We start from the raw sequence: 27,540 nt of genomic DNA on the forward strand, positions 1-27,540 counted from the left end.
GATTCTGTGCGGAAGCCTTGTGCAAGCCTCTACTGAAACTGTTTACCTTATCTTTGGAATATTCACAATTCCCTCATATATGGAAGGAGTCCTTTGTGATTCCTCTTCACAAAAAAGGTAGCAAACTGGATGCAAGCAATTACAAAGAAATCTCTGAATCTCTGTGGATCGTTATGGTCTTGAGATAGTTTCGCTCCACATGCTTGCTTTCCTGAAATCTGGATATGTAATGTGTTGGTTTCATTAATTCCTTTTTAAACTATTCGCATGCCTCGTGGCACTCAGTTGTCAAATTCAAATGGTACGTTCTTCTTGCAAAGCCACGTTAAGAGAAGTGATTTTTCTGAAAAACGTTGAATGAATCTTCTGTAAGTTGCAAAATGCGAATCATCTAGCTTCGCCTGCATTTGCTGGTTGGAGTAGTTTTTGATTACATAGAATCATCTGGAGGAATACCTCTATCTACCTTTCACTTGTGACCCAAATTTGTAACTTCTTTTATAAAGAAAGTACTTTTTTATGGATGTAGTTTTAAATTTATTTAACGTCGGTCAAATTCTTAAGCATATGCTCTGCCGAACATCCTATTAATACTAAGTCATCCATATATGTACATAAAATGCTTTTTGGCATTCTGTAGTTAATGATGTATTTAATTACAAGTTTTGCTTATAAAATTTATTTGCTACATAATCTTTGTTTTTAATAACGACCGAAATTTAGGAAGTATTAATATAATTTGCGGATTTGCGGATTTCTACATTTCCATTGTAGCATCATAATTATGAAAATTTTAGCTTTTTATTTCTTTATCTTTACCCGACTCCAGTATTCGCGCTACCAAGTCACTCGTGGTCGCTTCCCTTCGACCACTGCCGCATACAGTGAGCAGTCAGGTGACAGTATATGGTGTATCGAGGCATACCCCTTGAAACGGCTGTTCCGACAATCCACCGGCTTCGTTCACTACGGCCTGTCTGTCCGCACTGTCGGCCACATTTTCGGCGAACCGGCAGTTCTTTACCTGGTGGTCAAATCAGACGCACCTGTGGCATCCTTGCCTCCATCCAAAACATCTAAAGTCTCGGAGTTGACATCAACCGTCACATTGACAGTTTCCCCATCAGCATGCGACTATTGTTCTTCCAGACGTTCTGCCTTCGTGAATGCTGCCATGTCCTGTGTGCAAAATTGTTCCTGAACAAGTCACTCATGAAGTCTTCCGGCGTCGTGGCTGTATCAACGATGCTGAAGATCTTAGGCATCTGTCCAAACTTTCTGTTTCTCTTTGCTGACTTTACCTGCCAATTCTTTTCCAGCCGACCAAGTCTCACTTGGCTTCCGCGGCGCCGGCGTAGGAGCTGCCATCATGGCTGCCTCCCCAGTAAGGGTGGTAACGGTGTCAGCTGTGGCGGTGGTAGCAGCGATAGTAGTGGCAGATAGTGGCAGCGGGAGCGGCGACTGGGTCCTTCAGCGACGTAAACGCCTATTCCAGTGTTCGGGTACTCCGTTCGATGCCAGGACAGTTTCGCTTGGAAGACTGATGGCTTCTACGCCTGCCTCGACAGGACGTCTTCGAGGCACTGATGGCGCTCATGGCACTCGCGCTGCTGTCGCTTTCCATGGGACTTATCCCGATAGTGGCTCCTTCCGTCGACTCCAGCATCCATGTGCTCACTTTCACGAGATAGTTTCTGTAGTGCTCGAACTCCACCTATTGGTAGAGAGCAACTAATACACCGGTCTGGCAACGCCGAATCGTACAAAGACACAGACCGTACCAGTGACAACCAACAATCAGCTTATTGCTGGTAGCGCAGTCACGAACCGGAGACCCAACTGTCCGACAGCTGACCCAAGAGCTCACCTGGCAAATCGTGATGTCCACAATGGAAAATTTTCAATAATTAATTGCAAATAACTCACAAGCCACACGATTTTTACTCGCGAATATACGAACATTATTTCCCCGGAGAACTAAACCACCGATTAGTTTCTTAGTTCATGCGGGTCAATGAAAGAAATATCTAAACATTTTCTAAAGTATGACGTTTATTATAAAATTTAAGAAGTATTCCCTCCTTAAATCGTGTCGAAAATCGAAGTGACGGAGAGACGGACATGGCACGATCGACTTGACTATTGATCCTGATCAAGAATATATATAGACTTTATATGGTCCGTAACGATTCCTTCTGCCTTTTACATACTTTTCAACGGGTATATAAAACGAAGGTGTGTGCAGTACTAAAGTTAGTGTAGATGACACCTGCGAAGTAGGTCTGTAAACTCTAAAAGTTTATTTGATGTTGATCTCCATTTTATAAGACCGTACTAACCTTTTGTTATAATTGAGAAACAAAGGTGCTGTAGGTCTTCAAAAATATTAAGTATAACCGTCATCTTACAGAAGTTTAAATAATTGCTTGCATCCAATTTGTTACCTTTCTGTGATAATGAATAAAAGATGTCTAGCTATTCAGAATGAGGTAACAAAGAATATGTTTTTTGGAAAAACTGGGTAAATAGATCGGCTATGGCATTAATGTAACTAATGTTACTAATGTTACGGCTATAACTAATGTTACCGCTGCATTTTGTATACATAGTTAGAAGTAGAAAGAAGTGATATTTACGATTTGGATCGTACAACCGATTAAACAATTACATTCCTCCTAATTAGTCTCACCATGTTAACTAAAAAGAATGTATTTGTTTGGAGTTTAATTGCATTACTTACCGGGTTAATTGTTTTATCTTCATCAATGTCGGAACAATCAGAGCTCCAATTACAATTTACAATATTTTGATCTGATAAGCACGTTTTCACGCTTCTGATATTCGTGTTCCGTTTGGAATCATTAGGAGGCAATTCACAGCATTTCTTGCGCCCTAATGAACAATGGGTAATGTTGGAAGCTTCGCAAGAACTTTTTTGCCATAGACTTTGATTTCGTATGTTGTACCTCGCTATTTGATCGCCTTTGAGCTTTTCGAGTTGGTTAAATAGCACCCTTTTAATCTCGGCAACCCACATCTCTTTTACACCGATTGTCGATGCTTGCAACGTATAAACTTCCTGGCGCCCTTTGAGCCATACTTCAAATCGTTTTGCATCGCCGCTCACGGACTCAGTTAAGCCAATTTGAGACATCTACAATGTAATACAATGTTTGGTAATCAACTTCATACATATTTAACAAAAGTATTATTTTATTATTGGTCATATTAAACAAATTTTACACTCTGTGTGTAAGAGCCGGAGAAATTTACAATTTGGAGTGCTTATTTGAAATCTTTTTACCAGTGCCAGCCAAAGTATTGTACTTGTTTGTGTACTTTCTGTCCAACCCGCTTTTTAATTTGTTTTTTAGTAACAATTTATTTAAACAATCTTAATTTATTTTATTTACCATTTCCAAATAGGTTTATTAAATGTGGGACAACAACTACGCAACAAAAAATAGTGTAATAACGACTGCAGGCAATAATATAATACAGCTGTGTTCATAAAAATAGCAGTGCTTGGGACCTTCGGGTTTAGGATAACAAATTCTTATGATTTACAGTTTTAATGGTTTAATGTTTTTTTTTATAATATCATTAGGTATTTAATTTCAAACAATTCAACAAAAGTTTCACTTTTATTTCTTCAATAGTTTCAAAATATAGATTAAAACAACATAATAGACAGAAATTATGATGTTCACTGTGCAGTGCTATGAAAAACTAGTAATAAAATTGAACTTGACTTAGAAATAACTTAGTTTTTCTTATTAATGTTTTATTTACTTGGTTGGATAGCCATTGTTAGCCAGCACAGCATTACACCTACACGTCCACTAGGCAACGTTTAGACGTCGGGGAGGTCTTCGACACATATTGATTAATGTCCCCCCACAGGTTTTCAATCGGGCTTAAATCGGAAGATCGTGCTCCCTATTCTATTTCGGGTGAACCAATTCTTAGCCGATTTGATTCTGTGTTTCGGATCATTATCCTGTTGGAATATCCATGTTAAGGGCATATTCCATTCAGCATATGACAGTAAGACATCACTAACTATATTTACTTATGCGTTTTGGCCTATAATAATATTAATCAAATGCACATTGGTTTTTTATTTGTTTTTTTTGGCAGAAAGTAAAAAAAAATTTTTTTACGGAATAAAAAAATTTATAATTTCTTTATATTTAGGATAGTCTAATTAGATAAAAAAAGTCGATTTTTACTTTTTTATGCAACAATGGCTTATTGTCCACCTCTCAAAGACAGGTGATTGTCGATAGCATGCGTAAGACAGAATTGGCGGCAAATCACTTTGCAACATTTGTGGTTAATATTTCCTCAGAGAATTAAAAAGTTTAAGGTGGTGTCATGGAAAACAGTAGGCCAGGTATGTAGATTTGTAGTTTAGTAAAATTTTTGTGTATGTTATATGTTTTTGTGTAGTTGTATCGTGTTTTGTTTATGTACCTTTTTTACAGTCAACTTAACAAATGTAGCTGTGTTTCGTGGAATATAGCAAACCACTTCAAAAGAATTTTAACGGCAAGTTATTAACTTACATGTGTATAATATTATACAACTGGTTTCATTTGCACCTTTTTGTTCCTTTTTGAAAAAATTACGTTTTTGTAGATGAATACTTGTTTGGGCATGCAGAGCTGCTTGACATTTGGAGCAACAACAGTCGCTCTGAGGATGCAGTTAGACCGCATATATTTAAAAAAATTGGTCAGAATAATTTAAATGAATGTTGTATTTCATTGACAAATAAAAAAGTTAAGTCCTTTGATTACATAAGGAAATATTTGCCAGGTTGCAATAGATCGTTGAACAGGTTGAAGAAAAAACACTTCAAATGGCTGGCATCTAGTATTAGTATAATCGCTGATAGGAAAACTGCAAACAAAGTTGGTCGTCCAAAACTAGTTTATGAAAAGGCTAGTGCCATTAAAATTAGTAGACAATGAAAAAAAAATAATTTGGATCAACAGATCGCCACAATCTATACGGTTTTGTCGTCCTTTAAAAATTGAATTTATTAAGGAAACTCGAGAGCTTATATTAGCAGAAAAAGAAAACTTGGATACCCAGATTCGTAATCTGCACATATATTTGCATAAAATAAACAACATTAAAATATTTGTAAAATATGTCGGTCATGGTAAAGTCTTAAACATATTAACAGGATGTAACTCTTGCCAATGTTGCCCGATTTGCGGAGCAAAGTCAACGCATTTAATGAATGTGAATAATTTTAATTCAGATATTTTTGATGCTAAATATGATGCTAATATAATATAATTAAATATAGATACAAAATTTTTTTTTTTTGGTAAGCTAAATATTTTTATGGCATATCGGCCAGATCGTTTATATGGCAGATATATGACCAAATCACTTGAAACTTTGTAAATCATCTTGGGGGAAGAAAAGAGTAACACAAACCAAATTTGGTAAGGATAGGTCATCATTTCGAAATTCTGCCAAAAAAAACGCATAAAAAACCACATTTAAATGTTGTAAAAAGAAAACAAGCTGTAGGTCCTGTGGGTGGAGTCTTTTTAGTCTTCTCCTTACATTCTGCCATAAAAGGGTTCTAGCTAGCACATTTGGATGCTGGTTCAGCATTTCTTTTATGGACTCCGGAATATATGCACTCAATAATTTCACAAAGCCTTTATTCGACTTGTCTCTTTAAGCACACGCCACCGAATGGCGCGTCTCGCCTATTCCTCTTTTCTTATGCTCTCTGAAGTGTGTATGCGTTTTTGAGTGAGCTAGGTATACATTCTTATCTCTTAATGCTAGCTTATAAGTAAGAGCGAGATAACAATAATATTCTTATTCCTAACGGGGTTATGATCTGCCACTATGGGCTTCATACCTAAAACTATGCTACTACATGGTACAGTGGGCCTTATGAGTGTTCATCCTACCACACTTTGTAGCCTAGTTTTTGAATGACGCCACCAACCTACTCTATAGCCAGATCTCTTTCTTTGTTAGTAGTACGCATGTACCAGGGAGCGTTCCACTTTCTTCTCAGTGTTTTACTCTGAGCTATACGGATTTTGTTTATGTGCGTTTTAGCAGATATTTATAATGACTCTTATGCTACAGCACTGACCAAAGATGAGTTATATTAGTGCAGCTTGCCGGCCTCGTCGAAAAACTGACATGCTACTGTTTATGCCTATGTTCCATTTCTGCGCTCATTTATCCAAGAAACTAACATACTCCTGAAAGTCTTCGTCGGCAATGACCAGGGAGGGGTTTCTGACTACGACTGTAGTGTCATCAGCGTATGTTGCAAGGGCACGTCATCAGTGTTTACAGTTTTGACTGATCCTGGAGTTGGCATATCAGCAGTGCACAAAGAATACAATATAGGGCGTTGTTTTGGGGGACCTGCGTAAATTGGCCTTTTTTATTATTTGATACCGTTTACAGTTACACAGATCGACCTTTCCTTTAGAGAGCTGGCGACAAGATGATGTAGTTGCCGGATAAGCAAAGGCTTTAGCTATGCAAAAGACGAAGAGTTTGGCCAATTATAGGACTCCAGCTTTGATAGTGTAGCTATCGGATATCGTTGAATTGCACCTTACTGCAAAGATTCTGAGGTACGACTCAAGGAATTCATGAGTGGACCCAGGTAAGTGTATGCATGAGAGCTTTGAACCAGAAGCGGTCGAATGCTTGATATACATTGAGGAATATCGTGGTGCAATATTCTCTATGTTTGAAGCCTCGATAGTTCCATATTTTTCTCTGAAGCCAAATTAATGGGCTTCCATAAATTGTGAGCTTCCATATATGGTTATATGCGCGAAAGAAGGAATTTTTCGAATAATTTAGACAGGCATGATAATAAACTTATTGGTCTGTAAGATGATGGAATCGTGTAATCTTTCCCGGGCTTCAGTATTATTATGATAATAGATTTGTTCTATTTAATTGGGTAGTATCCGAGACTTACTATTCCATTAAAGAGTTTGCCGATGACCTCAATAGCACAGTTCGGAATTTCTTGGACCCTTTTTTGGCTTTAGCTCCCTGATGAGTTTTGGGATCAGACTGGATTTGCGGAAAATCATAGACTTTTGTAGCAGACATTTGAGGCATTTGTGTTTCGCTGGAAGACATCCCTGAGATGTAAGGCAAATGCTTCAGCTCTGTCTTTGTCACTACGGGCCTGGCAACCTGAAGGTTTTCTTATAGGGGTGACGGTTTCAATCGGAGAGCTTAGATTTGGGAGTGCCCTCAACAAGGAATGCTTTGTACTAGTTGGCGACAGCTTTTCGATATATTTTAGTTGTGCATTTTCGGCATCTTGTTTCAGAGCCCGGTTTAGTGTGAGGGTGTCATCAGGTAGGCGTTGCTTTGAGCATAGTGCTTGCTTGCTTGCCTCCCCCGTTGCAGACGCCTTTTTTACCAGAACTATTTGTTCAATTTTCAGGTTGGTTTTAAAGTTCTTTATTTGCACATTTTGCTGTTCTTATGTGACGTCAGTATGTAGGGGTGATCTGTGATTTCTTGGCTTTGAGGAAGGGTTATCAAGACCCGGTCGAGCATCGGCGCTAATTAGATCGCATGGGATATTTTTTGGCACCGCAATTAGATCTGGAATCTTTTTGGGGTCTGCTGGCCAATATGTAGGGCAGCCGGAGAACCATAGTCCAACTTATTGCTGGTAAGCTGTGCGAAAGAAAGTATTACCCCTTATGTGGACGTTAAATCTGTGAGGTGCGTCATCAGCATGACGTCGATGTGTTTCACATTTACGAATTGCGTTATTTCAAGTTTATGCCGTGAAATGCATTCCACATGGATATACGTAGGTTATACACTTATTTTTTGGACTGTTGTGCTAAGAGCAACTAAATCATCATATTCTGGTTCTAAACAAGGGTTTGCATAGTCGTTTTCAAAAATGACATGAGTTCTGTAGTTTGCCGTATGGTTTCCTCCGCAATTTCCACATTTTTTCATTTGGTTGTCTTTTGTTAGCGGGGCAGTTTGCGGAGTTGTGAAAGTCTTCGCAGACTACGCACACTGCTTGTAGTGTGCAATAAGTCTTGGTGTAACCACACTCCTGTCAGTTAGTGCATTGTACAGGTCCGTTGCGTTTGTGTAGTTATTCCACGCAGTAGAACTGAAGCTTCTAGATCGGGTGCACTTCCTTTTTCTTTATGACTTTGCTATCTGGTTCGAACTCGATCTTGAAAAGTGGTTGCGTCGTTTTATTAATGCTTATTATTATGCTTACATTTTTGGAACATAATCCCTTGTCTTTAAGGGCTTCTTGAATATCACAACCGACCTTTTAGTACAACTCGCAGTCAATTCCTGTTTTTTAGTTTATAGGTGTAGAAATTCTTATTTGTTTCCTCCCACCTCCAAATACCTTTTGGACACATTTTTAAAGTGTTCTCCGGATTTCGTTTGAACTTTGGTTTCGTGGATGATAACATTAATAAGCCGAACAACCTAGAAATTTTTGTACCCGACCAGCGCAACAATTTTGTGTCGTTAGAGCTTTTTGCCCTAATATAAATAGGTGGGGGCTTTGTTTTCTTTTAGGTCTCTTGCCCTCGGCCTCTGCTAAGATGCATAATCGGTTGCCATTGGTGCTCCTAGCATGTACGTTGCTTTTTTTGATCTTTGCCTTACCCACCGTGTTTAGTGGACTACGCTTACGCTTAATCTGGATATAGCGATCCATTCCGGTCTGTATGGCCGGGATCGTTCGTTGCTTATCAAAGCTGGCGGTTTTTTCTGCCATTGCATTTAGCACTGCTAGTTGTTGGAGCGTCTCCCATCGGTGGTGTCGTTGTTGGGGTTGGGGTGGGTAGAGTGGGTGAACAAAACTCGCCCTCTTGCTATCGACGGTCAGTAGAGACGGGTCGCTCTTTTTTGATTTGTTATCGCGTGAAGAGAAGTAGAGTATCAATCGTTTCTTTAACTTACGTAGCTTCTACCCTTAGTCTTTTGATCGCTGCTCTTTTTTACGAGCTTAATATGGCACTTTTACTTTAAATTAAATATGCACTGTTCTGAGTGAAGAATATATTTTTCTTTTGTTTTAGATTGATTAGCGTCTTTTCGCACTGTTTGGAACACCCTGGCATTACATACATGGAGTTTTCTATAGTTCATCCACTTTTTTCAATATTTTTTCCGGAGCTCAAACAAAAGCACGTCCGCTCAATACTCGTCGTTGTCATCGCAGGAGTGCCAAGGCTTAAGATATTCGGCGAAGGTTGAACACATATTTCGACCATCCTAGTTTCGACATTACTATTTGAACATCGAACCCGACGTTGATTTGACTACCGTGTTCTTTTCATAGTCGCATTATTGTATAAAATCTTGGAAGGTAAGCTGATTCCCGGTCCGATAAGATACAAGCCGTTTTGCCAAAGACCTCATTGGATAAAACCAGCGGAATTTGTTAATTAATTTGTTTGTTAATTTGTTGCTTGTGTTGTCAGATTGACCCCAGAATCAATGTGGTAAGTATGCAACATATAAAGCTAGCCTTCCAGCTTGCCAAATTTACGATTGTCTAAAATACACAATTTTTCTGGGAACTACAAGTATGTATTAGGTCATAAACAATTTTGACTAATATTAAAGACGAGCTTAATGACATAAAGATAAAGACTAACCATAAAATAAAGACAAGGGAGAATGCTATAGTCGAGTTCGAGTTATCAGATAGCCGTTACTCAGCTAGTGGAAGTGAGAACGAGAAATTTCATAATTTTTTTTTTTTTTGAATCGATTGAAATTTACAGGACTAATATTATTTACAGGGGTGGGCGTGACTCATTTAGAAACGCTGCTCTTAAGTCTCTGGAAGCGGCACGCTTATCTCAACATTCTAGCTTTTATAGTTCCTCCTAGTTCCATACGGACATGGCCATTTCCACTCGGCTTTTGATCCTGATCAAGAGAATATATACTTAATATGTTCGGAAGAGCTTATTTCTGCCTGTTGCATACTTTTCAACGAATCTAGTATACCGATTTGCTCTTTGAGTAACGGGTAAAAATATCAATTGATTTTTAAACAGTGTGTAGGTGACACACATGACGAAACTGTATCAGGCCTTATAAAGAATAATATTAATATGAACCTCCCACTAGCTAATTAACGGGTATCCCTCTTGCAAACATTTAATTTACTAACGTATGCTCTGGTATTCGTTTTATATAATAATATAATATAATATAATAATAATAATAATAATTATAATAATAATTATAACAATAATAATAATAATAATTATAATAATAATTATAACAATAATAATAATAATAATATTATTATTATTATTATATAAACATTTAATTTACTAACGTATGCTCTGGTATTCGTTTTATATAATAATATAATATAATATAATAATAATAATAATAATTATAATAATAATTATAACAATAATAATAATAATAATTATAATAATAATTATAACAATAATAATAATAATAATATTATTATTATTATTATATATAATATAATATATATAATAATTATAATACACTCTCCAATGACATGCAAATAAAACTGATATGGTGCTTTGCTTTCACTGCAAATGTATAGAAATATAACATATTTACTTGCATGATATGACTCACCTTAACATCGCTTTTAAATTGATAGCTGCTTTTGTTATATCCCGATTTTGATGTTTGCTTACAAAGCAGCAAAGACTTTTGATATAAAAAGATATGCCGCCGTTTTGGCTTCATTCGAAGACGAATGTCCTTTTTAGACTCTATCCATACCTGGAATGAGTCTTGCATCAAAAGTTCACCCTGTTGCGCTAAATCACCCTTAAAAACGCAATTAATATCCTATTTATGATATATTACTTATTTGAATAATAAATACCTACCGAAAACCCAGTTATTGAAATCTGGTGCATCGAATCGTTTACGCACTTCAAAACGATTAACATACAGTCCAGTGCCTTTTTAAGTTCATTTATGCAGCTATCGTTATCAGTGAAGAGCAGCAAGTCCTTTAAAAGAAGTTGGTATTTTGTAATCCTTTGAACTGGCTTAAGCAAATATGCAGCCAGAGGAAGCTTATGACCAAGACCTATTTGACATTCTTTGAAAAACATATGAGTATCCACTAAGGTTTCACGTAATTTCTCTGAGCGTTGTATATTTTGACAATAAAATGAGTATAATTGGTAAAATGTGTCACGCTGTAAAGTAAATGGTTTTAAAATGTATTTGCATAATTTGATTAATCGTACCCTTTTAACAAAGCATAATGCAACGCGTTCAGTGACTGATATACAGCTTTCAAGATCCTTAAGAAAAACATCATTATGAAATGAGTAGATCTCATCAAGGTTTCCGAACAGCACATTTGCTTTACCTTGCAGACTGGCAGGAGCACTTTCATCCGATCTCAAGCGATCATAGTAGCCCTAAAAATAATTAGTAATTTTAACATATTTATGTATATAATGATGATATATATATATATGAACTGTGAACTGTAATAGTTAAAAATCCTGCTTCCAAAAATTTGAATTATTGTGTTCCATTTTCGTTTTCCAGTTTCCGAGCATATAAAGTATATATATTCTTGATCAAAATTAATAGTCGATCAAACTAGGAAGTTGAGGTTAGACATGCCAATAATTTATTTCTCACGCCCAAAAACCGTCTAAAACTACGCCTACACTTTTGATAAGTGGTCTGGAATTTTACATTTTGTTATTTGTCTTGCCAATTTCTGTCGATATGCCAAATTATTTTTGGCCACACCTAGACGCTCTTTTGAAAATTTGTTTTATTTTTTTATTTCATTATTTATCTTACAAGTTTCTATTGATATGCCAAAAAGAATGTTAAAATTTCTACTTCGCACTCCCACTAGCTGACTAACTGGTAACTACAAGATGGTAGATAAAGAACCGTTTCACTATAATGCATGTCTACCGCAGCCAAGGAAGCGATATTTTTAAGCCCACTCATCAAGAGAATAGGCTGGACTTGAGGCGTTTTTATAATTTTAAATCACAATCAGAACACTCAGAGACTGGTCAATAGTGGTGACATGGACATAGATTATATACATACCGAAGTGATCCCAGTAAAGCATTTAAATTGTATTTATTGGCTATGCATCATATGAATCAAATTATTCAATTAAAATATTGTTACTTTGCGGGCACGCGTTGAAACTTTTGGTTTTATTTGTAAAGTAACATACATTCAATTATAGCAACCGTGCAAGAACCAGAAGACAGAAAGTATTCTTTATAATTTCATAGGACCTTAACCTTCGTTGCGAAGGGATTTACCAGAGCGAAATTCACTCAAGGAATTTCAGAATTCCGTCATGTCCAGTTGTTTGCCCACAAACCGCAAAACGTTTACACCCCCTCTTCGAAAAGGTTTATCTTCTTATATCTTCAATAATTTCGTTATAATGCAATATAAAACTACCACGCCTACTTTTTTATAAAATTTTTTTTGTATTTTTTCATATTTTTATTAGTTTCAATAAACGTCTTAAAGAAAAATATTTTTATATTTTTTCATATTTTTATTGTAAAGCTTTATCGATTTGACTAAAAACTATATATAAAAATTATGAAATTTCGCGTTCGCATTTCCACTAGCGAAGTAACGGGTATCTGATAGTCGGGTAGTGGACTATAGCATTCTTTCTTGTTTACATATAATGCGTTTTTAACAAATATATTTCTTACCTTTAAGATTGACGCTATTTCATTAACGTAGATTTTCTCCGTTTCAAAAAGTTCCTTTAAAACATGACCACGTCTGTGTCGTTGCATTTCTGGGTCCTAAAAAGTATAATTTTATATTAATTAAAGATAAGTAATGAATACAATTTAATTTACAGTTGCTAATATTTTTGCATTAAATTAAAAAGAAAGAGTTTAATCCAAGGTACAGAATCCACACACCAAGAATCATAAGACAGCGAATATATGGTAGTTCTTTTTTATATTTATTAAGTTATCGGGTTAATAAAGCAAAGATTTATGTAGTTTAAATTTTTAACACTGTTGCAATGGGCATATAAACGCTGGACTTCAATCCAAGTGATAATGATCCTCGACTTCTGAATGGTCAGCATTCTTACGGTGCTCAGCAACAGACACATACATGAATAAATGAATGGCGTAAGCATGTGCACACACAACATGCCTTCCTTAGCACATTCTAAAACCATATACATAAGTAATATATAACGCACCCGCTCTGCTGCTGCCCGTTCTGTTATCTTCAAAAAGAATTCAAAACTCTAACCATTATGGACACAGCAATAATATAACACTGATGTCTCCCTAAGACATCTACAACATTATAACTGCCATAGAGAACTCTAGAATTGCATAAAACTTCTAATCATCTTAGAGTGGACGTTTGTTTACTTTTCTAGCTTTTTGATTTTCTGGATTTTCTTAAAGTGACATAAAATCGTTAAAACTGTAAAACGTGGCCTTATAGGTTTGCTGTTGATATGCGTTGATACATTCACTTGCCCTACTACACCCAGAAAAATTGAGAACGAAAAAACACAAGTCGTTTGAGCTCAGCTTGCTCAGTGGCAGTTAATTTCGAGACGAAAAATATCTTAAAAATCTTGCAGTTTTGACAATTCAAAATCAAAAAAAAGGCACCTGAACAAAAACGCAATCAAGAAAAAATATGCTTGTTCCTTTTTTGTCTGCTTCTATCGTTTTCGTCATTTGATTTTCGTTGTTATGAATTACTAATAAGAATGATGACTTCATCATTAAAGCAATTTAAATTTAAGTATTTGAGGGCGAGGGTCACACTGGACCGAGCAGATTGGCCACAGTTATCCAGGGAAATGCCACGCAGGCGACGGGCACACTCAGCCCGGACGCATCGGACTCCTGAGTCATCTCTCGCTTGTGGCGGACATTAAACGGGTTTCCAAGTGATCTCTCTCGCTTGTGGCGCATCTTAAACGGTTTCCTAAGGGATTTCTCTCGTGCTTGGGACTGACCTTCGACGGTTTCTCAAGTAATCTCTCTCTCCCGTGTGGCCGACCTTAAGACGGTTTCCCAAGTAATGTCTCCTTCTCTTGTGGTTGACCCTAACGAGTTACCGATTAGGCAGGAATTAGACGCTTGCGGCGGACCTTAACGATTCCCCTGCTCTGGCCTGCTCTGCTCTCTCTTTCCACCCCCATTACGACTCGGGACCCGTGACGCGTGTTCTCGAACTTCCGACAGAGAATGCTTTATTTTCAGAGTATTTAGTATTTAGATTAATTTTCTTATTATACCCGTTACTCGTAGAGTAAAAGGTATACTAAATTCGTTTAAAAATATGTAACAGGTAGAAGAAAGCGTTTCCAACCATATATAGTAATCCAAGAACTCAATAACTATAAAAGCTAGACGGCTGACATTGATAAAGCCCACAAACTGCCCAAAACTGCCTTGTGGAGCATATTTTTAAGACTTCGAGAATTTTACAAAATCGAGTAGTTTAAGACACTTTGTTACGAACAGCTTTCCATTTCTTATGGCAGTGCCGCTAGCTAAGGAAAACAAAAACATACATTTAAATAAATGATGAAACCTTAAAGTTCCGGTGGCCGCAGATGTTGTGACCATGCGCCCCGCCCATCTAGGATGCCCGGAGTATCTTACGGACATCACCCATTATAAATACGTCGGTGTCGTTCCAGGCGAATATGATGGCTCCAAATTATCTACACTGAACACTCACTCAAACGTTCTGGAACGTTCTCTCGTTTTAATAAACATAAATATAATTATGAATTAATTTTAACATTTATTTACATTTTCCTCAATACCTTCATCAGACTGCGATCAGCCTTGATCGTCGACTCCTTCTGGGAACGGTTAAAGCGACAATTTTAGGAAGCTTGGCGGTGCTTGCACTGGACTACAGGAGACGTACTTACATACGTATGGCGTCACCTAATCCTGAGGAGCTTCAAGGGATAAGACGGGACCTGCGAACCAACGTGAGTATGTGCTGTATTTCCCCTGTCAGACTAACACTTTTCGCTATTTAGCGGCAGTTGAGCGGCATGCCGACGACACTTCGGACTCGCGATTGAATCCGGATGGATTAACAATGATCGAGGTAAGTTTAACACAGTTTATTTATAGGAAAAGCGTAATCCAGGCAGCTTAATCTAATGAGAAATTGTTTTTACACAATTATTTACTGCTATTTAATTTTTTATATAGATTTATGTTCTGTTGGGGCTATAGATAGCATGAATAACATCAATGGGAACTTTGTTCATACATTCTAAGTTAAAACCCGGTCTGACAGAGTTTGATAGTGGTGTCTTCTTCGTGTTCTTGTTTGGGGATCTGCATTTCGCGGTGCCGTGTTGGCCAGTTACCTTGCTAGGCTTTTGGGGTGTTAATACAGTCTCTATTTTGGTCACCTCCTGGATTTTGTCTCCTATTTTTGTGACCTTAAGATCACGTTCTATATCAGAATTCGTTATATAACACGGAGCACCGGGTATCTTACGTTGGGGTTTCGTACAGCGTAACTAATTCGAGCGTAACGTAATTCGTAATTTCTAATTTTTTAGCTGGGCTTTGGCAGCTTGGATAGCATAAAATGGGACAGGACTATAGATCCTAACATTATTTTCCAAGGACAGCTTCCTACTTTTTTCCACACCTTAAAGCCGGTCACGCCAACACCTTGGAAAGATTTTAAAATTTTTTCTCATTTTATTTCCCAATATCTATCGATATCCCAGACAAATTATGAAATTTCGCGTTCGTAATCACACTAGCTGAGTAACGGGTTCCATTTTCGCATTGATCTATGAAAATATTAAACCACCACACAAGATTTTTTGGATGTCAAAATTTTTTACACTCTACGATAGTACGATAGTGATAGTAGCTCAGGGCAAACTCGGAACAGTTTGTTTTAGCTCCACACTTGGAAAGCAATTTGGAGTAGTCTTTAAAATTTTATGATACGCCGGATATATTGATCTACATAAGAAAAGTAATGGTCTTAAGACAATGATGGAATAATAGATATATTTTTACAACACTACAAGTATCATCAGTTAAGTCGATCTATATGCCCCATCCATAAGGAATCTCGAGATCTATATCTACAGCTACAAAAATTGAGGTTTGAAAGTAAATCTAGTTGATGTCGATGTTTCTACTTTACCACGCACAAGCACTGAAATCTTCCAAGCCCACGGTTCAAAATTCCGCTCTTACAATTGACAAATAAAAAAAGAATAAAATAAAATAATCAAAATAGATAATTTGATCCAAATTGTGTGCGTATAAATTTTCAGCGATTTGTGGGCATTAGAATGGCCACATCAGGAAGCTAAATTGCCGCAGCACGTCGATGTCTCAAAAATATGTCAACCTTTTCAGCTTTCCTAACTTTTCTGAGATCTCAACGTAAATACGGACGGACAAACGGAAATGGCTAGTGATCCTTATGCTGAATAAATATAACTTTAACAACAAAATAAACAAATCAAAATGGTTTTTGCACTATCGTTAGTATCGAAGAAAAGCGAAAAAAAAACGTCAATTGTAATTACTCTACATGGAGATTTCTCTGGTGTAACCCATAAACAGTGATTTTATAAATTTATTAACTAATATAAAATAAAGCATATAAACTACTCTTGCTTTAACAAATGTATTAGTTTTTGTTCATTAAGAATAAGAGAAAAAGGTAATTTTGAATTAATCATTGTGCCGAACGAAACCGAAAGTTTTTTGCCCCGTAGCATCATTGTCTACACTACTCTCTGCTAGATTCGTGTTCTTTATGGAGACATTCTTTCAGGCCTTGCCGCAATGCACTACTCAGCTCTACGTCTATTTTAATAGCTTTGGTTTGCAACCGTTAGTTCGTTTTGTTAATTAGCGATATTTCAGGACCCCGATCGCTTCTTTTACGTTTTTCTTACTGCGACAAGCCATGTCCGGACTGCCAGCACAAGTTGGCCCTTCAGAAACACAATATGCCCCGCAGCCTCCGGCAAATGATCGCCAGGAGTCTTCAGCTGATCAAAAGCGGGGAAAAAATGAAAAAATATCAAAAGATTTCAAAAGTTTAGGGCGTTAGAGTGGGCGTGGCCAAAATTTTTTTGGCAAATCGATAAAAATCTATAAGACTAATAAAAATACAAGCAAATATCAAAACATTTTTCAATAACTTGCTCTGTGTCTCTGTCTTTGGAAAAGCTGCATGCCTAATCTTTCCATTCTAGCTTTTAAAGTTCCTTAGATCTTTTAACTTTTTAACGAAACTAGTACAGTCTTTTACTTTAAATGTTTGGTTAAATTTTACCGTGCTTACTTGACATAGACGCAGCCCAAGTTTCTTTACTTATGTTGCCCCGCCCACTCTGGCGCCTTCAAAATACATTTTTTTGCTACGCCCAGTCTAACACCCGAAACTTTTAAAAAAGGTTTTGATATACCGAAAACACTTTGCCCTTCCGACGCCTACACAACGATCCAAAACATTAACTCCCTCAATTTGAATTTTTTCGCCACTAATTCCTATTTCCATTTAAACCACCCTATTTCCATTTAAAATTGTATCCGACTTAAAAGTTAATTACCTGCGGACTCTTAAATATTTCACTGGATTTTGGAAGATGCGCTATATTTAAAGAGCCAGTGAAATAAGTGGTGCCATCGCTGATTCCTTGTGTTACATCATTTATATCCTCAGTCTGCAAGATAAATTGAAAATTAAACTTAAAACTCAAAAAAAAAAGAAGAGAAAACGAAAGAAAGAGATTTTCCCGACTATCAGATACCCGTTACAAGTGTGCATGCAAAAGCTAAATATTATACTTTTTCTGGGATATCCATAGATATATAAAATGTTTGTCGGTTTGGCGGCTTTTGGGCGTTAGAGTGGGTGTGGCAAAAAGTTTTTTTGCAAATCGCTAGAAATTTACACGACAAACAAAATTATGAAAATATATCCAAAAATGTTTCAAAAATGTGTTTTTGGCGGTGCCGTCACTCAGATACTGGGAGTGCGTGGTATAAATTTTTAGAATTTACAAACAAACGTTTTGGGCGGTTTGTGGGCGTTAAAAGGGACGTTGCAAAAATGTTTTTTCGCAAATCAATAAAAATTTACAAAACTAAAGTTTTTGGCGAACTTTCCAATGGCAGCTTATCATACATACCAAAGCAACAAAACAAAAACAACTCCAGTTTTTGATAACATATAATTCGATATCAATTTTATTGAAATCTGACGTCTATGTCAAATAGCTGCTATTGGAAAGATCGATCATTATTTGAAAATAAGCCTTTTTCGTCATTATATTTAATTTTGGTTTTAATTTGATAAGCATCGGAAGACAATAAGACAATATCTGCCATAGAAATAATTGAAAAATTACTAGATTATAATGGAAAAGAAATCTTAGAGCTTCGTTGTTTGCGGTCATAGATTGTGTATATATATATGTATATATATATATATATATATATATATATGTACACATATAAAAATATATATATAAATATATAAGGCTTGCAAAGCTCTCTTTCTTCCATTTTTTAATTTCACTGATACTTAATGACTACTAACACATGCCCTAGCGAACTCGTCTCTCAATTGCATCGCTGACAAAAGTTTTATTACAAACGATATATACATATATATATACATCACAATTGTTGTTGTATATTCAGAGACTGCACTTAAAACGCAAACGAACAGCAACAGAAAGCATAATCAAAGTTTCCCCTTTTATGACACCAATTTCTTTTTTTTTTTAAGTAATGTATACCATCAAATTTTTAAACAAAAACTTGTGTGAAACAATTGCAAATTTTATCAAAGCAGACTGTTTGTTTTGGTTCGTTGTTACAGAATTTCTCACTTTATTTTACAAAAGTGCACCATCATTTCTTCAGTTCTATAATACTAACCTTTACCAGAAGAATTGTTTTCCGTGTAAGTTTTTCATCTGCGCCGCTCTCATGTAGGCTTTGTACGTTTTCGGATTTTATGTCAACGCTTAAACCTTCATCAAAGTATGAACCACCATCATCATCATTACACAAAGACCCGCTGCAGCAACAGCTAGATGTTATGTTTTCATGAAAGTCGTCATACTCCGTGTTACAAAAAACACCTTCAACTGCATTTAGGCAATCCTTGGAAAGGTCGTTTGGCGGACTTGCGATACATTGGTATTCATTACATTCGCAGCAATCTTCTTCTGAACCGCACATAGAATCGTTGTTTAGGCAAGACCCATCGCAACTAGACAACGAAACAGAAGCGCTTGATGATAAATCAACGGATTGTGGCCTAAAAGACTTTCTAAATTCATTTAGGTCACTGTGGTCATCAGTGGGAAAAATAGTTTCACAATCTCTATTATATGATCTCATAAATTTACAAGAATTCATTTTGCTCATAGATACTAGATAGGGATCGTTCTTGTAGGAGTTTCCGCTGTCATTGAAATTGTGATCCTCTTCTCTTATATTCAGATCATTTAATTTGCGCTCTAAGTCAATGTTACACTTCTTTGTGCTTTGCGCGGCAGCTTTAAGCAATTCATTGGTTGTAGCCTTAATTAAATTCTTTTTCAAAAAGTTCTGCAAATCGTTTGGGTCCCCATTGTCCCTTATTTGTCGTTCAGATTCCTTGCTCAGATGCAGTTTTTTAATATTTTCGTAATAATCATAATCTACGCTGCGGAAAGGTTTGCACTGCTTGCTAGGAGGAACTTTATTAAGAACTGCTTTGTTCTGATGTAAGCCTTGGGAAATTGAGCAAGTTTTGTAGTCGCACTTTATATCGGTATAATTGGTCTGGGGACGTTCTGCTTCTGCAGTGGACATCTTGCGCTCAGTGGTTATCAGCGGCCGACGATTTTTTTTATACGCACATTCTAACTTTGTTGCCTGGTATAGAGTTCTCCCCTTATATTCTTCGGGAGGCGACTCGGAGTTATAAGCGCTTACTTTACTGCTGTTACTGACGTCTCCAATTCTTGAGTTTTTAAATACCCAGTCTGGCGAATGTTGATCGAAGCGAGTTTTGTTAAGTTCCGTTACCGGCTTAAGAATTTGGGCCTCTGGTTGTAGATGAGTTCTTATCCCGCACGTCTCAATGCGTGCGATGCGATCTGCTCGGGATTGAATTCCGCCAGCCGTAGTTAGAAAATCCGAATAGTCACACTGGCCTGTTAAGCTACCATCATTTTGATAACCACCAGCCTCTGTGTTGGCATTGCTTAGATTGTGGCAAAGGCAAGAGGATTGTGAGAAATCGTCCTGCGCCTTGAGCATTGACCTATACTCCTTGTCTTCACTTTTGTTCAAAACAAATCGCAAAGAATAAACTTTTGGTTCACTCTTAGCGGTATCAGGGCAGAGACTTCGACTGGTTTTATGGCTATTCTCGGGTTGAGAAAGATTTCTTAGTTGCCGGCGGTTTCCTACAAAACGAGTCTTTTTATTACGACGCGCAGCGAACTGTGGCTCGCTCGACCTGTACATAATAGCGTTCTTGCTTTCGTGTATATAATGGGTCATAAGCAGTTCCATTTTGGGTACATAGGCACCATTACGGGAATCTGAATCTTCTTCCATCTTAGTGGGGGGGTGCATTTGCATTTTGGGAGCAGACATATTTTGGTCAAATGGTTTGTGATACAATAAAAAGTGTTTCGCGCCTGGCTTGTTACTAATTATTTTCTTGTAACATTTTTAAAAAGCTGGTGCTTTTGTTCTTTTCACATAGAGAAGCTGGGTTTTTTTGCACATTTATTTAAACAAAATCGAATACGGTTTATTTGGTTGAAGCCAGGCACTCGGCTTTGCGTCCAAAAACATTCCGACGCGACGCAATGTAGTTGCTACATCAAAAGATCAAATCACACTGTTACTGTGAAAGCAAGTAACAGAGGTTGCGCTCTCAGTGATTTTACATCCGCTGTTAGAAACTACTGTTAAGGTCTGGTATGTTCCCCAAACTGATGATTGGGATAGATTGTTTGAAAAGAGAGAGTTCGTTTTAAAGACCAAATTGGATGTTAATACGGTGGGGTATACATTTTCAGAAAAGCTTTTTTAAAAAGTGTATTTTTAAGGTTAACATTCGCAATTTTGAGAACATTATTTTAATATATATATATATAAAAAAATATATATATTATTTGAAAAAAAAAGCAGTTAACTGATGATTTCCAAACATTAGGGATACATTTGCTTTTAGTTTTGTTGTTTCTGTCCGTAAATGTAAGCAATATTCGAAAACTTTGTTTACGATATGCTTAAAAGTTAATTGGTTTTACTTTCGTTCAAAGCCTAAGCTTGAAGCATAAGTTTTTCCCTGCATTTCCACAATTTAGCATTTCCCGAAACCTTCACGAAGCCGGTTGCTTATGCCGCTCTCACCGAAACTCTCTCTATCCGTTACTCTATATTTAAAAACAATTTATGATATATTTTGTGATAATATTAGGATTTTTGGCGCTGTTTTATTTGCAAGATAAGCTTCGGTAAAAATTACATCTTATTATGCACAAAATGATTGGTTTGGAGATGACCCTTCAGTTGGGATACATATTTAAGGTTTTGGTTTGAGTATGTTGTTTTGTGTACCATCATGGTGTTAGGGTCGGGTATGTGCGTTTATCGCAACCAGTTTGGCGCTACAGCTCTGTTAAGAGCAGCAACCTGTGGAGAGTTTTCTGTTACTGCAAGTTTGATAAAACTTGTTTAGAGTTCACTTACTCCAGGCTTTCTTAGCAAGTTTTTGTTTGAGGCCAAGATTAAACTGTAAATTGGCCGTAATATCTTTAAGTATTGTCCCATGCTATACATATATGTATATGAATTTGGATCGAGTAAGCTTTAAGCTGCCGGTTTTTGAGATGTTCAAATGCCTTTATGTGTAATATTTTACTGTTTAATGACAGAAACAACTTTAAATTACATGTGTCTTCGGAATAAAAGTTTTGTACATTGAAATACTACAGCTTGGCTGCGTTACATTGCAACTGAACATCAATAAAAAGTAACTATATGTTGTAAGACGTACAGCTGCGGTTAAAATAATAGCACCACTGCATGTGGGAAGTTGATTTCCTAAACAAATTATTGAATGTTTATTTTTTTTAAGTCCGATTGCATAAATTATGTATACCATAAGTAGTATATGTATAACAGGTAATATGAAGCGCAAGCGACCCAATAAAATGTAACAATTCTTGTTACGGTGCAATAACCAAATCGACCTGGCGCCGTGCCCGCCTATCCGTATGAGGAGCGCCTATATCTCAATTATCAAAAACGAAGATTTTAGGGCGAATCGTGGTCAATAAGACGTCAGTTAAAAGTCGGTTTCCCGATTAGTTTGTATTTTTAAATAAAAAAGGGTGTTGCATTTTGACTTATTACAAAGTTTTCTGACCCGACACGATACGAATGCGGACTACATTTCCTGTGAGAAACAATTAGTTTTAAGAAATGTAAACAATATAAGTACTTCTCTTATTTTCACAGTTTTGCAGAGGGTACATTAATTTCACGTAATAGTTTGCAACGTAATAGAGTCCCCTTTGCGAGGGGGCATTATATATACTAAATCATTAAATCAAATCAACAGCTGCCCGTCTCAACTGAACCTTTCAGTAATAAATCTTATAATTATAATAAGACCACATAATGGTCAAAAAGAACTATTCTGTGATATCCTTTCTATTATTTTCAATTCATATCCCGACTGCCTTAATTACACCCATTTTATTTTGCTATTTTAATCAAAATATAACAGAAATTATATCTATATTTCTTAATGTGGTGCCTACCGAATAGTAACCATTTATGATCAAAATACGTGACAAATAAGTAAAGTGACTTGCATATTTTTTTTTATTTAAAAGAGCTTTCACAAATTCTTTAATTCGCCCAACACTGCCACTGTTTTTGAAACTTTGCACAGTAGTTCCCCCCGTAGGCCAATAATAAATAAATCAAAGTCCAAATTTTGACTTTAAATGTATTATTACTTTCTCATAATTGGTCTAGCTATTCAAATTTATTCATGTTTTTGTTTTGATCAAGAATAGCATCAAAAGAGACAGCATGTTATTAATCGGGAGCAACTTGCAAGTGAAGCTGTCCGTAAAGTCGATAAAAAACCTTATAAATATATATAAATAAATAATTTAATTTAGTATATTTTTAAAACAAAAATTATATGTACGACGTTCTGTGTTGTGCGTAAATTAGTGTTGTTTACTATATAGTTGCAGATGTTCTTTGTTTATGTTTGTTATCTTTCGTTGGAGTTATCGTAATGTCCGTTTCCACTTAACTTAATAATTATGTTTGTGTATTGTTTTATTAACATTATAAAATTAAGAAAACGTTTAATTCAAGTGCCGACAGGTGCCCAGCTTAAACCCACAATATTTCTCAAGGAGATCAAAAAATTTAAATTCAGCATAAATTTAAATTATAACTCACTATGGTTGACCGCAAAATATGTATTGTTTTAAGCGATACATCATCAGCGAAATTTTATAAATGCGAAGCAACTCCAACGCAAATGAATAACGGTATGAATTTGGACTGTCGCCATTGCATTCGTACATAGGATTTTTTGAGTATTTTTTACACGTATAATATAGACTGGAAGAAAATGTTTGGCAAATACTGTCTCTAAAGCTAAGGAAAGCCTATTAATCCGGAAAGAAAATATTCAGGCTGAGTTCAAAATAAAAATGGGTTTAATCGTAGACAAACAGAAGGCAGCCGGAAGCGGGACGTCTAATGATGGAAATACTGCCAGGAAATTTAGCAATCCTGACATGTCTGCCAATATAACAGGCCTTGACAAAAACTTGATTATAAGATGCTCATCGATTTTGCAAGCTATGTCACGGGCTACAACATAAATCCGTCAAAATTCAGAGACTATGCTCTAGACAACGCAAAACTTCTAATTGAGAAATATCCTTGGTACTACCTCCTCCCTCAGTGAACAAGGTTTTATTATAGGCACCAGAAAAAAAAGAAAATTGCTTAGTGTTGGAGAACTTTCCGAAGAAGCTGCGGAGGCACAAAATAAGGACATAAAATTGTTTAGAATGAGACATACGCGAAAAATATCAAGAGTACTGACAAATACGGACTTTTTGAACATACTTCTATTGAGCTCTGATACATTTATCACTGGTCAAAGAAAACTTCCATGCAAACCCAAGCTTTTAAAATCAGCCATTGATTTACTTGAGCAATCTTTTTAAATTATATATTGTTTCACCTTGTACATATGCACATATAAATGTATTATATTTTTTTTTTAATTTTGAATAATTAAAATATAAGTATATCAATGTATATAACCTAAAAAATTATTTTCTAGTTTTTGTTATTAAATGAATGAAAAATTTTCATCCAATATTGTTTGCTACAAAATGATTTTTCAAAAAAAATCACGATTTTCGACTAATTGTTCCTAAAGCAGCTATATGATATAGCATACAATTTACTTTCGCTCGCCCTGGATATATATACTAATTTCTTATGTACAATTCCAAGTTTTCGTTGCAAAATAATTTAAAACAAAAAAGTTTTCCATACTAATACTTAAATTCAAACTGATCGTTCATATGGCCGATCCGGCTGATTTTTTCATATAATTTTGCTACAGAAATAAAAATATTTTGTGCTAAGTTTCAAGTGTCTACCTCAACTAGAATTATTTTTGGCCGCTTTCTTCATACAATGGGAACCACTGTGCATTGTTGGATATTTTTCATAATTTTATTAGTCTTGTAAATTTTTATCGATTTGCCATGTCCCTAAAGCCGCCCAAAACTGTCACGACCACACTTTTGAAAAACGTTAGTTTTATTGTTTTTCTTGCCAATTTTTTTCTGTATACCAAAAACTGTTTCACCTACAAAACGCCCAAAGTGGTAAGGCACACTTTTCAACAATTTTTAAATTTTTTCGCAGAACAATGATGAAATTTCGCGTTAGCATTCACACTAGCTGGTTAACAGGTGTATGATAGTCGGGGAACTCGACTTTAGCATTCTCTTTTCTTATCATATAGTTAAAGGAGTTTTATAATATAAAGTATTGCTTAATAATTTTAAGAAAAAACTCGTTATGACAACAGCGACAACAAGACAATGATAAAAAAAAATTTTTTAAGTAGGTTAATTACACCGCCAACCGACCAATCCATTGTTGTTTAAAATTATTTTATTTTAAATTATTATTAATTTTAAAAACTTTTGATGGATGTATGTGAAAAATTTAAATAAGTTCATGACCTTCATGACCATAATTTCTTACATGATTTCAAATTCAACTACCTCGTTAATCCAAAGACACTAGAATAACAAGATGCGTAACGCCATACGATTTTTTGGCACACGATTTTTTCGCCGTGGCTCTAGAGGTGACTCCAGGCTCTCTCGAATATTTGTTCGAGAGCGAGAGACCGGAGAGCGCTACAGAGAACATGTCTTTTCTACGCATATAGTGATAGCAGACAACTGTAAGTGATATACCATAATTGATTTCGGCCCGAAAATCGCCTTCTAGCACAAGTACGCACACACATACACACGTTCTCGTCTATTGTTTCTACTCACACAAGCAAGCTAATTCCATTTTTAGATTTCTTACGCTCTCGGCGTAAGCGAGCGGACAGAGAGCAATTTTGGCCGTCACCAAAAAAGTGGCTGCATAGTGCCAAACCAATGTACGCATCTTGCTATTCTAGTGTCTTTGGTTAAGCCACACTAAATGCAATAACAAAAAATGCAGTTCGACCATAAATGAGTGTCCAGCGGCCGCCATCGTTCACATAGAAATTCTACCTGAGTAATTGGCACAGTTCATCAGTAGTGCATTGTCACTCAAAATAGATGAAATAGTGAAATATAACACATACGTGGGAACTTTTGACCCATGGAACCGATTATGGAAATAGACCAGAGAAGGACATCAACCCCCGATGGGGCAGAGAATTCTCGAGAAGAGACCTTCTAGGTAGGCGGCGGTTGCGACAGCCCAAAGGAGTCATTCCCTAAAGACAGTCTCGAGAGCTGAAATTTCGGTCCAAAGTGGAAGGTGGTCATTTCGTGGTCAGGATCAATAGAAGTCAAAAGAGCCCAGAGAAGACATTCTTGAGCTAATAAGCTTTTTTATTAGCAATTAAAAACGATAGCGAACGAGAATTTGCAACGATGCGATATGTTAATGATAGCGAATGGTTATGAGCGACTTAATCGCGAACGAAACACCAAAGGGTTTTAGGCATAGAAGATATTTCAGTGCTAACCTTTTCCAGACAGTGCATTTCTTTGATAACAATTAAATGTTTAATGACTAATACAAAGACATGAGCCCTCAGAGTGACGTTTGTAGTCGTGAATAGCCAATAACTTTTGTTGAAGTGTGCACCGTTGGCCGGTGGTAAATTCAATACTCTTCGCTAAACCAATTGTTGTCTAGCATTTAATTTTCCTCTATTACACACGGTACTAGCCAATTCAACTACGATGCAATGACAGGCTTACCCAGATCCTACGACCCGAATATGACGATCTTACTTTGGCAACCTGGTGCCTGGATATCCGATTCTTTAAAAAGGCACGGAAGCTGTTCTTTAATTAGACTCTGAAGCTGATTCTAAACATGTAAAAATTAAGCAACAGAGTAAGCTAACGCGTTAAAATATATAAATACACAAACACTAATTTGTTTTTAACTTTGGACACAGGGATACATAGTTCATTGCCAATGGAAATCAAGATCGTAAGAAAGAAGATTCGCTTAATGGTCGAGGAAAATCATCTTTTTATGAGTAACAAGAGCTGAAAAAGTCCATAGACTAAATTCAAAGTTGAGGATAAGGACCTAAACTCGCTGGAACTGATATGACCTGCTTATTTCGAAAATATATATTAACAAAAACCTAATTTGTGGATCGGGCAGGAAAATGTTGTATTTTTTTCGGATACGTTAAAGTTGGTTTGTAAACACTGCAGTTCCGCTTGAGCATTCCCCAAGGGTGATGTTATGTAATTTGAAACGAATTAAAACTTGTAGGAATTTCTTGACAAGAAGTCGACGTTAGCCATACGCTCACCCTCTCTATATTGTACATCAAAATAAAATGACTGTAAATAGGCCCTCCAGAGACGAACTTTAGGGGTTAAGTGGATTTTTGTGCGTGAAGTTCTTAATGAATTACAATCTGTGTCATCTCATAGGAGTGGTACCTGGTTTCCACAGAGGTAGTCGTTTTACTGAAGTATTTGATCACATGGGGCTTATTGTGTACTCGGTGCAAAAGTATTGATCCATATCCACATGCACTCGTATCAGTGTGCAATTTAATAGGATATTCAGTGTCGGAAATCACCAGAACAGAATCGTGACAACTTTGAAACTGCTGTCTTCAAGCTCAGCCTTCCATGTAACGCCGTTA

The 27,540-nt window shown here is 36.3% G+C and overlaps 1 protein-coding gene and 2 long non-coding RNA genes across 7 annotated transcripts in view; 1 reads left to right on the plus strand and 2 right to left on the minus strand.

The window, feature by feature from the left end:
- Nucleotides 1-20,950, minus strand: part of LOC6619188 (rhoGEF domain-containing protein gxcJ) — a 28,212-nt gene extending 7,262 nt beyond the window's left edge. Inside the window, exons 1-7 of one of the 4 annotated variants that reach the window (XM_032716900.1) lie at nucleotides 18,993-20,950; nucleotides 17,657-17,770; nucleotides 12,753-12,848; nucleotides 11,283-11,459; nucleotides 10,914-11,231; nucleotides 10,654-10,851; nucleotides 2,741-3,154 (exon numbers count right to left, since the gene is read on the minus strand). In XM_032716900.1, the coding sequence (XP_032572791.1) occupies nucleotides 2,741-3,154; nucleotides 10,654-10,851; nucleotides 10,914-11,231; nucleotides 11,283-11,459; nucleotides 12,753-12,848; nucleotides 17,657-17,770; nucleotides 18,993-20,708 (3,033 nt within the window). In that variant the 5' untranslated portion in view covers nucleotides 20,709-20,950. Of the gene's footprint in view, nucleotides 1-2,740; nucleotides 3,155-10,653; nucleotides 10,852-10,913; nucleotides 11,232-11,282; nucleotides 11,460-12,752; nucleotides 12,849-17,656; nucleotides 17,771-18,992 lie in introns of those variants that run through there. The other 3 variants (XM_032716901.1, XM_032716902.1, XM_032716903.1) reach the window with 3 other exon arrangements.
- On the plus strand, nucleotides 1,957-26,985 carry LOC116800668. Of its 2 annotated transcripts, XR_004361548.1 has the most exons (5): nucleotides 1,957-2,043; nucleotides 14,873-15,037; nucleotides 15,089-15,159; nucleotides 26,595-26,765; nucleotides 26,830-26,985. It is a non-coding gene; the product is annotated as an uncharacterized LOC116800668 (long non-coding RNA). The 2 variants fall into 2 exon arrangements; XR_004361549.1 differs by lacking the exons at nucleotides 26,595-26,765; nucleotides 26,830-26,985 and adding an exon at nucleotides 16,364-16,474.
- LOC116800667 lies at nucleotides 21,527-22,096 on the minus strand. The gene is made up of 2 exons (XR_004361547.1): nucleotides 21,816-22,096; nucleotides 21,527-21,758 (listed from the first exon to the last, which is right to left on the minus strand). It is a non-coding gene; the product is annotated as an uncharacterized LOC116800667 (long non-coding RNA).
- Nucleotides 26,986-27,540: the final 555 nt, after the last annotated feature.

The sequence above is a fragment of the Drosophila sechellia genome, chromosome 2R (genome assembly GCF_004382195.2).
Source record: "Drosophila sechellia strain sech25 chromosome 2R, ASM438219v1, whole genome shotgun sequence".
NCBI lineage: Eukaryota > Metazoa > Arthropoda > Insecta > Diptera > Drosophilidae > Drosophila > Drosophila sechellia.